Source organism: Oratosquilla oratoria, chromosome 3, assembly GCF_046742065.1.
Source record: "Oratosquilla oratoria isolate Oo_2021 chromosome 3, ASM4674206v1, whole genome shotgun sequence".
Classification (NCBI taxonomy): Eukaryota; Metazoa; Arthropoda; class Malacostraca; order Stomatopoda; family Squillidae; genus Oratosquilla; species Oratosquilla oratoria.
Window position 1 is genome coordinate 29,176,235 of NC_134779.1, and position 14,714 is coordinate 29,190,948.

General features: G+C 37.4%; 1 protein-coding gene across 1 annotated transcript in view; it reads left to right on the forward strand.

Annotated features, from left to right (window-relative positions):
- The first annotated feature begins 2,955 nt into the window (after window positions 1-2,955).
- Window positions 2,956-14,714, forward strand: part of LOC143021057 (BRCA1-associated RING domain protein 1-like) — a 55,387-nt gene continuing 43,628 nt past the window's right edge. Inside the window, exons 1-3 of the mRNA XM_076178270.1 lie at window positions 2,956-3,109; window positions 3,304-3,510; window positions 10,399-11,041. Coding sequence (XP_076034385.1) covers window positions 3,012-3,109; window positions 3,304-3,510; window positions 10,399-11,041 — 948 coding nt within the window. The 5' untranslated portion in view covers window positions 2,956-3,011. The remainder of the gene's footprint in view (window positions 3,110-3,303; window positions 3,511-10,398; window positions 11,042-14,714) is intronic.

Here is a 14,714-nt window from a genome sequence, read left to right on the forward strand (position 1 = left end):
CCCCGAGACCAGAGTCGAGGTGAGCCTTCTCAATTTGATGGCAGTTCGTGGCGCGCCACTAAGGACATTATTATCATCTTGGACTTTGGCGGCGCACCAATTCTACAGTCACTGCAGTGGAAGTTTAGAACCTGTCCCACTGACACACTAATACACATTTGACATGATATTAGTTCCAATATGTGTGTGCATGCACGTGTAATAATAATAATAATAATAATAATAATAATAATGATAATAATAATAATAATAATAATAATAATAATAATAGTAATAATAATAATAATAATATTAATAATAATAATAATAATAATAATAATAATAATAATACATATACCAACGGCTTCTTCTCCCTTACAAGGGAAGTGGAAAAAAAGGCATAAAATCCAGTCCCACCCATTCCATCCCCACATATTCCACTCCCGTTCACCCGGCCTCCTTCCCTCTTGTCTTGGCTCCTCCTGGATGACGGGTCATCCCTACATCTCGCCCACTTCCCTGGGTCAAAAGTAGTGTCGCAAGACATAGCACATCCACGGCAAGGCCGTTACATTAAATCGGCTACCTCCCCTCTCCGCCACATCATGCAGAAAAATAGGAGACGGGGAGAACTCCCTTCGGGCTGCGTCAAAATATCATTCATACATACTCCCTCATCCCACCGTTCCCCACCCACTCCTATGCGTCACAGCATCATCCATACACAACCATTCTCCAATTGATCCCTATCTTCTCCCTTCTTTCCTCAACAAACTTTCCCCTCTTTCCCAATGCCCCTTATACCCCATCAATCCATCTCATCCTTGGTCGCTCCTTCATGTCCACACTTTTCACCTCTGCCTTTCACACCTCTCTTACTAATCTTTCTTCACTCATTCTTCCCATGTGTTCAAACCATCCCAATACTCTTTCATCAATCCTATCTCCCAACTCCCTTTTCACCCCCGTTCTCCCCCGCATCTCCTCGTTTCTCACGCTATCGAGCCTAGTAACCCCTACCATACTTCTCAGGCATTTCATCTCAAATACATTCATACTCCTCTTATGTTCCATGTTTCTGCCCCATACAGTGCTGTCGGCACAATCACCCCTACATAAAATCTCCTCTTAGTATCCATTCCCAAATGTCTATTTCTCATTACACATTTTAATCCCTCAAGGCATTTCCTTACTTCTCTATCTACATTCTACCTCCACTCCTCCCTTTCCCGCCACATTCGCACTCAAGTATCCAAATTTATCCACTTCCTCCAGTCTTTCTCCCTTAATACTCACTTCCAATTTGCTGCCACATTCTCTCCTTGTACATCTCATCACCTTACTTTTACCCACATTTATCTTCAACTTCCTTCTTTCACACACCTTCCCAAACTCCGTCACTAACTTCCTTAATCCCTCCTCTGATCCTGCCACAAGCGCAGTGTCGTCAGCAAACAACAACTGGCTTATCTCCTACTTTTCTCCATTTTCTTTAACTATCTCCAATCCCCGGCCCATTACCCTTGCGTTTAACTCTCGCACCACCCCATTCATGTATAAATTAAATAGCCAAGGCGACATAACGCATCCCTGGCGAAGTCCCACCTTTACCTCAAACTACCTACTCTCTTCATTTCTAATTCTAACACAGGCTGTAGTACTCTCGTAAAAAAACTCTTGACTGCTCTTAACATGTTTCCTCCTATCCCATATATCCGCAATGCCCCCACAGTGCCTCCCTGTATACCCTGTTAAAAGCCTTATTCAAATCTATAAAGGCCCCAAATACATCTTTACCTTTTCCTACAGCTTTCTCATATATGTCTTACCACAAAAATCTGATCTATGCAACCTCTACCTGTTCTACATCTCCACATAGTGTGATCTCTGGCATGGACTGGGACTGAGCTTTCATTAGTTTGATTTCTTTTGTTTTCTTTGCGGGAACTCGCAGAGGGCCGATCACGGGAGGCATGATTTGCGGACGCTGGGCGGGGAATCAAAGGTTGGGGGACAGGATTTGGACTAGGAATGGGATTAGGATAAGGGTGGAATCAGGATTGGGATTTGGATTGAGGAGAGGGAGGTAGTGATGGGTGATCCTGTTTCTAAAAGTATCAAGAGTGAGACCATTGACTACGTGAGATGGGAGATGATTCCACTCATGGATACTTACCCTAGTTGTATGTATTTTGCGGGAAGTCGGGATGGGGATGAGACCATGAGTATTTGAATATGTTGGTGCCTGTTTGTTATATTAGGTTGTGACTGCTTCTAGTTATTCATGTAATTATTGGCTGTAAGTTTCTTTGTTTATGTAAACTATATTGTTTGTGATTTTGTACATCTCTTGTTGTCTGTGTATTCGTCTTCTATGTTTTAAGTGGTTCAAGTCTAATGTCTTGTTTTAACCTAGTAATTAATGTATTGTATCTGATCTATCTTACTGTTTTATTTTGTGTGGACTAATTTGTATGTCTTTGTTTGTGAGTGGATTCCAGACATTTTGTATCGTCTCCCAGAATTTATGTATGGTACAGATTCGTAGCAGACAGCAGGGAACTCGGTTCAGTGGTTATTACCTCAACTTGCCCATTTGATGCCCACGTAGACGGCACACCCATCATTTATATAATTTAGGTTTACCCCTGAGACCGTGACCACCAACTTTCCCCTTGCTAGTGTCATGATTTCCAAACCAATAAAACAGAACGTTTTTACAAATATTTAAGATTCTATATGTGGAGAAAAAGTGTATAAAAGAGACTCAAAGTTTGATACTGTTGTATGGTAGATAATATTTTATTAATAAAGTTAGTCCTAAATAGTTCATTATATTTTTGTTTTGCCTTTAAAGATGAATAGGATACAAAAAGATAGCATAAAATATTATTTTTATCTTTCTATTATCAAAATACAAGCTATCTATCTACCTTTCTATCTATTGGAATGTATAAAACACAGGTCAATAACGGTGATGCATGATCAAAAACAAAACGTAGTGTTGGGCGGGAAGTGAGTAAACAAACAAGATGTCAGAAAATGTGGGAGACATACTTGATATATTTTCGTGGGACAAAACTAACACAGCTCTTGCTGACCTACAAGAACTACTTAAGTGCCATTCATGGTAAAGTTTGAAATAGTTATGGTCGTTATTGTGTTCCTTGTTGATTATTATTGCAGCTTTAGTATTCGACTCCTGCTCAGTTTAGCAGGGTAAATTCGTACCGTTCAAATAAAGTATTTGCATGAGAGCTACAGATTATATTTTTATTTACTTAATACTTATGATGAAACTTACCAGTATTTATGTATTTCTAGCCACAAGATAGCAGAAGACCCTCAGTGCCTTGGTCGTTGTGATCATTTCTTTTGTAACGGGTGTGTCTCCTCCCTTACCAACAACACTTGTCCAACTTGTAGAATACCGTCCATTCCCACTGAGAAGAAGCCAGACCGTATTATCAGCGGTTTGATATCATCTGCGAAGGATTTAGCTCATCTACTAAGTGGAGGACATTTAGAAATGTATGTATGTAGTACTGAGTTGTTTTAAGGACTGACAAAGACAAAGGATAGACGAGCTTCTTAGTGACTGACAATTTATAACTGTTTTATGATCTAAACCTCACTTAATACCTTGTTAGTGGATGTTATCATGTATCACAAATTACTGAGAAAGGAATTTAACTGCTGACATCAAACTACTTGAAAGGGATTGCACAAAAAAGATAATAAGCCACTAAACAAAAGTTGTCACAAAATGGCAAATAGAAATTGTATCTCTTGTAGGTCTTGTAGATGTAGGTTTTGGTGTTAACACCATGGCCAATCTGTCAATACATCCTACAACTGTGCCTGAGCCTCAAGAGTCAAGTATTGGAACTGATATGTGATGGAATTTGTTGCCACTCCTCATGAGGATAGGTCGTGTAGGATTGGAGGCTTATCTGGGATGTTGTCCAGGAATTTGTCTAGCCTCCTCTTGAAAGCCTTGGTGCTGACTCACATAAGATCCCTTATTTCTGGAGGCAGTTGAAAAGTTTGGAGCCAGTACAGGTTAGGTATACACGAATCTGCTGGCGGCACCACCATTGCGGATGGAATGTTTCTGTTGCTATTTTGAGTGACCTTTTTTAGCTAGGTCAACATGAAAATGGAATTCATGATATTTGAGCTGAAGTAGTTCTCATGGGATGCAAAAAGTCGCTATGAGTATAATGCAATTTGAATTATCCATCTAGCTGCCCTTGTTCTCGAGATATTGCATTTTGAATGGAATTAAATCGGGCCTATTTTCTCCCCGGAAATCGGGCCGAAACGTGCGGTCTGACGAATCGCCGATCGAACGTAAACAATGACGGTTTTTGCTGACAGGCACAATTTTATATAAAAATTTAGCATATGGTTGCATTATTTGACATATTTCTTTAAGATGTGTGATTTCCATGTAACTTGATCATAGAATTACGTTTTTATCCTCTGCAAAATTACCCACCACAGCTACGAATACCTTCAAATTACATGAAAATCACACATTTTAAAGAAAATAGTTTGAATAATTCAACTATATGCAAGCTATTACACTAATAACACAATAGTAACAAACTTAATAGTGTAGTTTGATCCATACCACCAGTGATCATAGATAGCGGGCAGGACGAATCATAGCTGTGGTCCGTAATATTACGGAGGATAAAAACGTAACTTCTCTTTGATCAAATTACATGAAAATCACACATTTTAAAGAAAATAGTTCAAATAATTCAACTATAAGTCTATTACGCTAATAACATAATAGTAAGAAACTTAATAGAGTGAAGTTTGATAAGATGGCGGGTTGATGTTGATGTTGTTATCCGATAATCCGACCCGATAGAAAAAAAACAACTAATTAATACCTCCGATTTCTCAGCTCTACCGTAACACGCTGCCTTTATTTTGGTATTAGAATAATCCGCGATACTAGTAGTTTTTCTTTATTATGGTCAGTTGCCACAACCGTAAATATGTTAGCTCATCTTTTACGTTGAAACATATGCCAATTTTCGATTTACTGCTGAATACAGGCCGCCATGTTTATCTTATGTTTTTATTGACCGACATGTAACTGATGATGTGAATGTTTGAAATTTACTACGATCGTAGTAAATACACTCACACAACATTTTTATTAATTAACTTTCCCGCGGTATATAAATTTGGCCGTTTGAATGGCGTGCGCATAAAATGACGCGCTATTGTGCTCGTCATCGACGGTGGCGCCTCTGGTGGTGTTTGACCTACCTACCTTTTTGAATGGGTTCTCCTCAATTTAAACTGTTAACATGCGACTCGCATGTGGGTGATCCAGAATGTCTTCCTATTCTAGAAGTTTAGATTCAGTTCTTCAAAAATTGACTGATTTTCATTGATTTAAAAGTAAATTTGGATAGTTGCAGTGGTAATTTAGTGTACCAAGTGGAAATCTAAAGGTAAGGCACATGCACATTTTAATGTGATATTCATGTTTTTTAGCTTGTTTTTCCTGGAAATGAGTGGCTTCAAGATCTGTGCATTTGCAGCCAAAAAATACATTTTGGATCATCAGGTTTTGCCACTAGAATACTTTATTGATAATTTCTTTGGGTATTTACATGTATGCCAGCCCTGTGCAACCTGCGGCCCTCAAAGGCTTTCATTGTGGCCCTTTCTCCTAAAAATGAATAAGCTATAGTGCAGCCCTCAGAGAGACAGAGAGTGTTACCAATTAGAGCCCACTGAAAGTTTGACTAAATTCATATTCTTGTACACCAGTTTCACCATATTTTTTCTATTTCGTTCACTAAGGTACATATTTTAATTATATTAGAACAGAAAATAACATGTTACTTGAAATTTTTAATTATTAGATTGAGTGATCCTTGGCTGTCTTTCATTTGCTAATTAATGGTCAGGAAAATGTCTGTGTTTGATAATTCTTTTGTTAATGATCCCAGTTAACCAGTATTAAGTAATCATCCATGTACTTTATAATAATAAGGTACGGTAGCCTTTCATTTGCTCATTTATATAAGGAAAATACATTTGTGTCAGACAATTCTTATTTTTGTGATCCCAATTTAAATAACATCAGTATCAAACTAATTATCTATCTTTATCAGTATAATCTCACATAATATATCTTCGATCATAGTAAATAGCATGAAATAGTAAGGTTATGTGGCCCTCCATACCAAGAGAGTAGTGACTAGTGGCCCTTTGGGAAAAAAAGGTTGCACACCCCTGATGTATGGTGATAAATACTGGCATTATTCCACTGACACTGACCCATGAATTCCAAATTTCATTAAGATTGGACCAGTGGTTATGGTATTTCTTTACCAAAATCTTTACAAATTACCACCCTTTATTCTTACTTTTGTTTTAATTACTACCCTTTATTCTCACCTTTTGTTTTAATTACCACCCTTTATTCTCACCTTTTGTTTCAAGTCTGTCAAACCAAAAATCTGGAATTGCAGAAAACTTCAAAATGTTGTATCCTTTATTTTTCAAGCTATTTGAAAGATTATTATTATTTTTTTCTTCTTTTTTAGTAACAAGAATTAAAGGGTCAAACCAGACTTGGAATATTAGTGCTGGTGCTTATACAGGTGAGGCTTTCCACCTGGATCTTCTTCACTTGCTGGGAGCAGCTACTTATGGACCTTGTGCAGGTCTTGCCAAACCTAGGGTGGTGTTGCATTTTGATACCTCTGCCATTTTGGGATGAATTTGGTGCTGTGCCGTCCATGACTTTCCAGACGTAGATAACTATATAGCACTCTCTGTATCTTTGCTGTGAATAGAGCTTTGGGATTTTCAACCTCTCGCAGTGGTTCAAGAAGTCTCCAACTAACCTCCTTGTGAAAACCCTCTGGATCTGTTCAAGCACTTGTATCTCCTTGACTTGTGTGGAGACTATAGTTGGCATATGTAATCTAGTTTTGATACTACCAGGGTATTCCAAAGAGTTAGCAAGTGCCCTGGGTTTTTGGTCTTAAATGTCCAGAGGATCTACCTATTCATTTTACTAGCATCACTAGTGGTGTGGGTTATGTGTGCTTTGAAGCCACAGTAGTCATCACTTATCCACACCCTCAGGTCTCCTGTGTTTTATTTCTTCTGTGCCCACTGTGTACTGGCACTCTTAAGAGTTTTATTTCACCCATATCTTATCAGTTCAAATTTCTTGTTGTTAAACACCATGTTGTGGTAAATTTTCAGAAGTGCACATCTACGCAATATAGCATTAAAAATTAAATTAATTTTTTAAATCATAATTTGCCTTTACATTTTTTAGGAATGTCTCCTTTGGGGCTACAGGTAGCAGGACTCCTAATCCCATCCTCCATCCCATTTTTCGTCGCCTCTTATGACTCAAGTGGAAAGACTTGGTGGTAGGATTCTCTTCCCCCACCACAGGGTAGAGGGATGACCCATCATCCAGGAGGTGCCAAGATGAGAGGGAGGGAGGAGGTGAAGGGGAGTGGAATATTTAGGGATTGGAATGGGTGGGAGTGGTTTCTATGCCTTTTTCTTTTTGGCTACCCCCCGTGTAAGGGGGAAAAAGCCTTTGGTATATGTAGTATGTAAATCATAATACATCCACATATGTTTTTCTTGACAAATTAATAACAGAAAAGGTTGCTGAAAGCAATACACCTATGAATGGAGCCATTTGGGTTGCTTGAGATGCCATCTTTGTTTTGATTATTGTGGTGGTAGAAGAAATTAAAGTATGATAAATTTATCTATTCTAACCTAACTGAACCTAACCTGTATTTTGTAATGCGATATCTGTAATTCTATAGCTCATGAGGGTGTTTGTCATCATTGTCAGGGGTGTTGAGGGCCTGTTTTGGTATGTGATTGGACTGTGGTGTGTACAGGAGTTGCATAGCTTTAAGATTGGATGAATCTCCACTCCATAGCACTGTTTTAAAAATATGTACTGTGCAAGGTACTAACTGAAGTGCTGAGGGCATATTCTAGATTCTATGGTTGTAGCTTCATTCAGTAGTGTATTTGCTTTTAGTGGGACTGGACAGCCAACATTGCATCTTGATCCAATGATTGCAGCTTCGTTCGGTAGTATTTTTGTTTTCCTAGCTTTTTTGTTATTGATTTTTGCTAAGAAAAATGTATATTACATTGATGTATTATAATTTACAAAATTTCTATTGAATTTTCTAATGTTATATCTCATAGATGTGCTCTTCTGAAAAAATACTGTTGTTTTCACTTAACCACATGTATACTACCTCCAGATCTTTTTGTAATCTTTTGGAATCCTCTCTAGTAATTTCTTGAGAGATCCTAGTATCCGTGAATGAGGACATTTGAGATGTTCTTATGTCCTAGTCTATGTCACTTATCATAACCAGGAAAAGCAGTGGGCCAAGTACCAAGCCCTGTGGCACTCCACTTATTACCATTGAGCTTTTTGACTGGGCTGGATCCACTATTACTTTCTGTTTTGTATCACTTGGGAATTCATGGAACCATAGTCCCAGTTTTCTAGTGATGCCCATATTTTTCACTTTGTGTAGTACAGCCCATGATCTACCTTATCAAATGCTTAAGCAGAGTCTAGGTACATAACATAAGGATAAAGGAGCCTGCAAGAGACCATAAGGTCCACTCTAGGCAGCCCCATGACCATTACTACCCATCATCCCTGTCCATACACTCACACCGTTTCTTAAAACAACCGATAGTTTGAGCACTTACAGCATGGTTACTAAGTCTATTCCATTCATTGATCACCCTATTAGTAAACTAGTTCTTGCCCATTTCCTTCCTACATACATATACCAAGGGTTTTTCCCCCTTACAAGGGGGGTAGCCAAAAAGAAAAAGGCATAAAATCACTCCCACCCATTCCATCCCTGAATATACTCCACACCCCTCCACCCTCCCTCTTATCTTAGCACCTCTTGAATGACGGGTCATCCCTGCACCTTGTCCACTGCCCTGGGTCAGAAGCAGTGTCGCAAGACACAGCACATCCACAGCAAGGCCGCTTCATTAAATCGGCGACCCCCCCCCCCCTCCGTCCTCTTCCTAAATCTAAATTTGTCCAATTTAGATCCATTACTGTGAGTCCTTCCCAGTTGTCTTAATATGATGACCTTGTTAAAGCCTTTGATACACTTGAATACCTCTACTAGATCACCCTGTACTCTGTGTCTTTCCAGAGTGTAAGTTAAGGTGCCTAAGCCTCTCCTCAAAAGGTAAATTTCTGAGTCCATGTATCATTTTGGTCATTCTCCTCTACTGATTATAGTGAATTGATGTCCATTCTATAGGACAGAGACCAAAAACATAGTGCATAGTCAGGGATGGGTCTAGTTAGTGCCAGATAGTTTGATAATTACCTCTGCACCTCAATTCGTGACCGTCCTGGCAATGAAACCTAATGCTCTATTAGCTTAATTCCTGGCGCTAATGCACTGTTTCCTGGATTTAAGGTCAGGACTCGCTAGAACTCCCAAGTCTCTCTTGCACTCAGATTTCTTAGTGCAAGATTGTACATCAATGTTTCTTCTGCTGCTCACATTGTCTATAATATTTTCATGGTGGTTTAGGAGTTGGAAAAGACATGACCATCCACCCCATGCTCTCTATAAAGTTCACTAGGTTCTTCTTAGGTGTAAGGTGAGACAAATGATTTTGTAGTTAGCTGGAAGTCCTCGTGAGCCACCTTTAAGGATGAGGGTGATTAGTCCTTCTTTCAGTTTTGTTGGTCCCCTTGTCTAGTGATTTTCTCCAAAGTAGATTGGGGTAGCTAATTTGTGATTAGCCTTCTTTAAAAGCATTGCTAGTGTGTCGTCTGGCCCCCTGATGAGTTCATTTTTATTTCATCCATTGTTTCTACTATATCACTGGGCTTGAAATTGACATAATTGATAGTGTCCGTGTTTATACCATTAACTTGGAAGAATTCTCTGGGATTTACTATTGATTATTCTGCTATTTGTTCACTACACATTTTTGTATTGTTTTTTTTTTAACATGTTCACAGTTTTTTACGAGTCCTCAATTAGTTCTCCAATTTGATCCTCCAAAGGTCCAATTTTTATATGAGACATAAGTTTCTTTTGGGCGTATGCATAAAAGTATTTTGGATTGTTCTTTATGGCCATTAATGCTTTATCTTCTACATATTGCCTCTTTAAATAATGTTTGAATAACATTGTTCACTTCAGCATAAGCTGATGTTGCTGTCATTATGTAAGTCAGTTAGTTAATCTGATGCCCCAGGTTTCTTGTAGAAGACCTGCTGACATTATGTAAACAATATTAGCATTGAATATTATTCGGAGGCTGTGTATTCTGCTATTGAATACATATTGTTTATATGCTTTACAATACCATTTGTATTCATTACAGTGCTCAACCTGGTCATGAAGCTCCTGTGTTTGATGCTACAAAGAATGAGAAAAACATACCACCACCAGCTCTGTATGATGTTGTGAAAACAAATAAAAGAAAAGCTAGCATGATACCAAAGCACCCAAAAGGGAAGAGTGAAAAGAATGCTGAAAACAGGAGAAATAGTACAAAAGGAAAAGTACCAGTTGTACAGAAGAAAGGAAGTGCTCTTCCTAAGAAGGCAGGAAGTGTGGGCAATCTTTCAGTTTTAAGTTCAGCTTCAAACAAGTTAGCAAATGTAGAAGAGAAAAAAGTACAAGTGAAAGGGGTGAAGAAGGAAAAGGAACTGAAGGAAAAGGAAGAGAAGAAAAAGGAAGAGAAGAAAAAAGAAGAGAAGAGGAAGGAAGAGAAGGAAAAGGAAGAAAAGAAGGAAGAGAAGAGAAATGAAGATAAGGAAAATGTAGAGAAGGAGAAGGAGAAATGTGGGGAGGAAGCAGGCTCGAGTGGTGAAACGGGATTAACTAAGAACTTTTTTACTCCAAATTCCAAGAAGAATGTGTCTCTGCCAGACCTAAGCTTACTTGGTCTGAGTCCAACTGCAGTAGGGATCAACAAGAGGAATGCCAAGGGTGAAACATCTCTGCATGTGGCCTGCATTAAGGTAAGTTATCTTATTGTTTTCATTTTGTTTGTAGTTAGTATAGATAAAGAAGTAAATGACTAGATTGATGTGCTACATTCGTATAAATGTGGATTATATACCTACAATATTAGGCCTATAAGGACTTGTACCTCTTCAATAAGGCAAAATGTTATGTCTTATTTATATTCTTAATAGACATATATCAAGAACTGAGTAAGGTCACTATTTGTTGACCCCTTGGTGTTAACACCTTTACAAATTTTGAGGTTAATGTTGTCATCAGATGAGCCCTTTGCCTAATGATGCCTTTATAGATTGTATTTTGGCAAGTGTCAGAATTTCATTCAGCCTAAGGCAGAACCCATGAAAACGTTTGTATATGTTGCATGGTGGTTATCAGTCAATCAACCAATCAATCTGTTACCCTTGATGGAGTAGGAAGTTTAGTGGTCAGTCCTGAAGTGTTTATTTTGTAATCTGAGTATGAACTGTTTTTGTATGAATGTATTATATGGTGTAGTAGGTTATATGTGAGTAGTATGCTGTTGGTGCAGTTGGTTGTGGTTGTATGGTATGTGATGGATTGGGTGAGTATGGTTGAGAAATCTTGTATAGAAGTGTGTACTTCTAACATTTTCATGTGATGGTCCATGAGAAGGATTTTGGTTTCTGTATGCAGTTGTTCTATTGGGGTGGTGGTGGTTGTTGTTCCCAAAGACTGTCTGTCTGAGCAGACCCATCTCCCTGGGGAATGCCATGGTGGGATGGGGTTTTGGTGCATCCTGATGACACCATTCTCAGTGCTTTATTTTTTTTTATAGTGTGTAAATGGTCTTGTGTATGTTTTTCTGATTGTTGGGAACCATGCAATGGTAGCATAATCAAGTGTAGTTCTCAAGAATTGTTTGTAGACTGTGATTAGAGTCTCCTGCTGGTCAAAGCCCATGCTGCCTTCTAATCTTGGTATGTTTATTATCATATTAATATTGACTGTTAGATCTTTGATGTTTAGATGAAAGGTCATGCAAATATCAAAAGTGAGACCTAGGATTTTTTTGGTTTCATTTTGGTTTTATATATGAATGTTTCTTTGAATCCTGGTTGTCTGGCTGAGTGAGTGAGTAATCTTATAGATGATTTTTAAATGGAGCTCTCCATTTGACTTCATTGATTATATGTGTATATATATATATATATAAAAACAAAGTCGGAATACTAAATGTTTTCGTCAATTGCGACATCCTCAGAGTACTCTGAGGATGTCATAATAGATGAAAACATTTGGTATTCTGACTTTATTTTCCCTGTGGTTTCTGCAATGTCATTAAGTCATGTGTTATTGTGATTATTTTTTCATATATATATATATTACAAAGGCGGAGCATGCCGACAGGAGACCTTTTGGTCCATATCTAGGTCGGGTGCGAAAAAAATCATAATAATAAAATAATAAATAAAAACTATAATAATGTAAATAACAAATAAAATACATAAATAAATGCATAGGTATAGTTGAATAATAAACAAACAGGTAAATAGTAAATAATAATAAATTAACATATAACCAATAATAAATGAAAGTCAGACAGACAAATGATAACAAAACAAAAACAAATAATATAAAATAAATTATAATCATTACAGCATCTTGCTTAGGAGTTTATCTAAATGATTCTTAAAGCTTCGAACTGAACTACATTGCACTACCTGTGCAGGAAGTTTATTCCATTCATTAACTACATGGTTGGCAAAGTTGTTTCTACCTACTTCCAAATTAAATCTATTTCCAGACAGTTTGAGACCATTGTTTCTTGTGTGATTCTCATTCAATGTGAAAATTTTGTCACTTTTAATGTCAATTCCCTTTAGAATTTTAAAGACCTGTATCAAGTCACCTCTTAGTCTACGCTTTTTTAGGGAAAACAGATTCATATGTTTTAGTCGATTTTCGTATGATTTATTTTTGATATTTGGAATCAGTTTTGTGGCTCGCTGTTGTACTTTTTCCAGTCTGTCAATGTCTTTAATGAGATTCGGTGACCATACGGAAACAGCATATTCCAAATGTGGACGAACTAACGATTTATATAGCTTGTTAATGAGTGATGGACTTTTGAAATCAAAAGATCGCGCAATCAGTCCTAGAATCTTATTTGCTTTCTCAGAGGCTGAAATACACTGCTTAGATGATTTGAGGTCGTTACTGATAATTATGCCGAGATCTTTTTCACTATCCACTTTTGTTAACGAATTTCCAAATAATTTGTAATTGTACTTACTGTTATTTTTACCTATGTGCATTACCTTGCATTTACTTGTGTTAAATTTCATTAGCCACTTTTCAGACCATTGCTGTAATTGATCTAAATCTTCTTGAATATCTAATTGGTTTGAGTGATCATTTGTCACTCCGCACAGTTTTGTATCATCAGCAAATTTGGAAACAGTAGATTTTAGTCCATGGTCTATCATTTATATATACTATGAATAGAAGTGGCCCAAGAACAGAACCCTGAGGAACTCCACTTGTAACATTTTTCCATCTAGAAGTTTTTCCATTTAAAACAACCCTCTGTTTTCGACCATTCAACCAATTACTAGTCCAACCTAATAGGCTACCACTTATTCCGTGTAAAGCTAATTTAGTAAGTAGTCTTTTGTGTGGGACGGTATCAAAAGCTTTTGCAAAGTCTAGATATATTAAATCTATATTGTTTCTTTTGTCATAATTCGAGATAACTGTGTTGTAGAATTTGAGTAAGTCACGCAAGAACGTTTCCGTCTGAAACCATGCTGGCTATCATTTATCAAACGGTTACTTTCTAAATGATGTTCGATAGCATCTCTGATGATAGTTTCCATTATTTTTCCTACGATTGAAGTCAAACTTATAGGCCTATAGTTATTTGGCTTCTTTTTGTCACCTTTTTTGAATATGGGAGTAACGTTAGCTAGCTTCCATTCTCTTGGGACATCTCCGGATATGATGGATTTCTTGAAAATAATTTCTAATGGAACAACAATCTCATTTTTCATTTCCTTTAAGATTCTTGGATGCCAACCGTCAGGCCCTGGTGTTTTATTAACTTTGAGTTTATCTATACACCTTTTAATTTTTCTTTTGTTATATTTACCGTAGTAAGTTTACCCTAGACTTTTCACAGGTTTCAGTTTGGAATTCACTTTGAGGTGTTTTGTTTACAAATACCGAGCTAAAATAATTGTTTAAGATATTACACATTCCTTCATTTAAATATTCAAGTTGACCGTCAGCAGATAATAGTGGACCAATGTGATTCCTAACAACCTTTTTATCTCTAATGTAACTATAGAATTCTTTGGGATTCTTTTTGGATTTATCAGCAATGTTCATTTCGTATTGTCGTTTTCTTTTTCTTATTGTCTTTTTTAAATCTCTCTGTATTGATACATAACTTTGATAGTCATTAGATGCACCCGAGCACTTATATTTCTTATAAGCCTGTCTCTTTTTAGCAATACTTTTTTCATTTTCTTTGTCGAGTCACTTTGGGCGAGCCTGATTTGGGGGACGTCTGTCCTTAAAAGGAATGTAAATTTGAATCATCTTAGTGAGCGTATTTTGAAATATTTCCCACATCTGATCTACAGGTCTTTCGTTTAATTTTGTCTCCCAATCTGTAAGCTGAAGCTCCTGACGTAGTCCTATGAA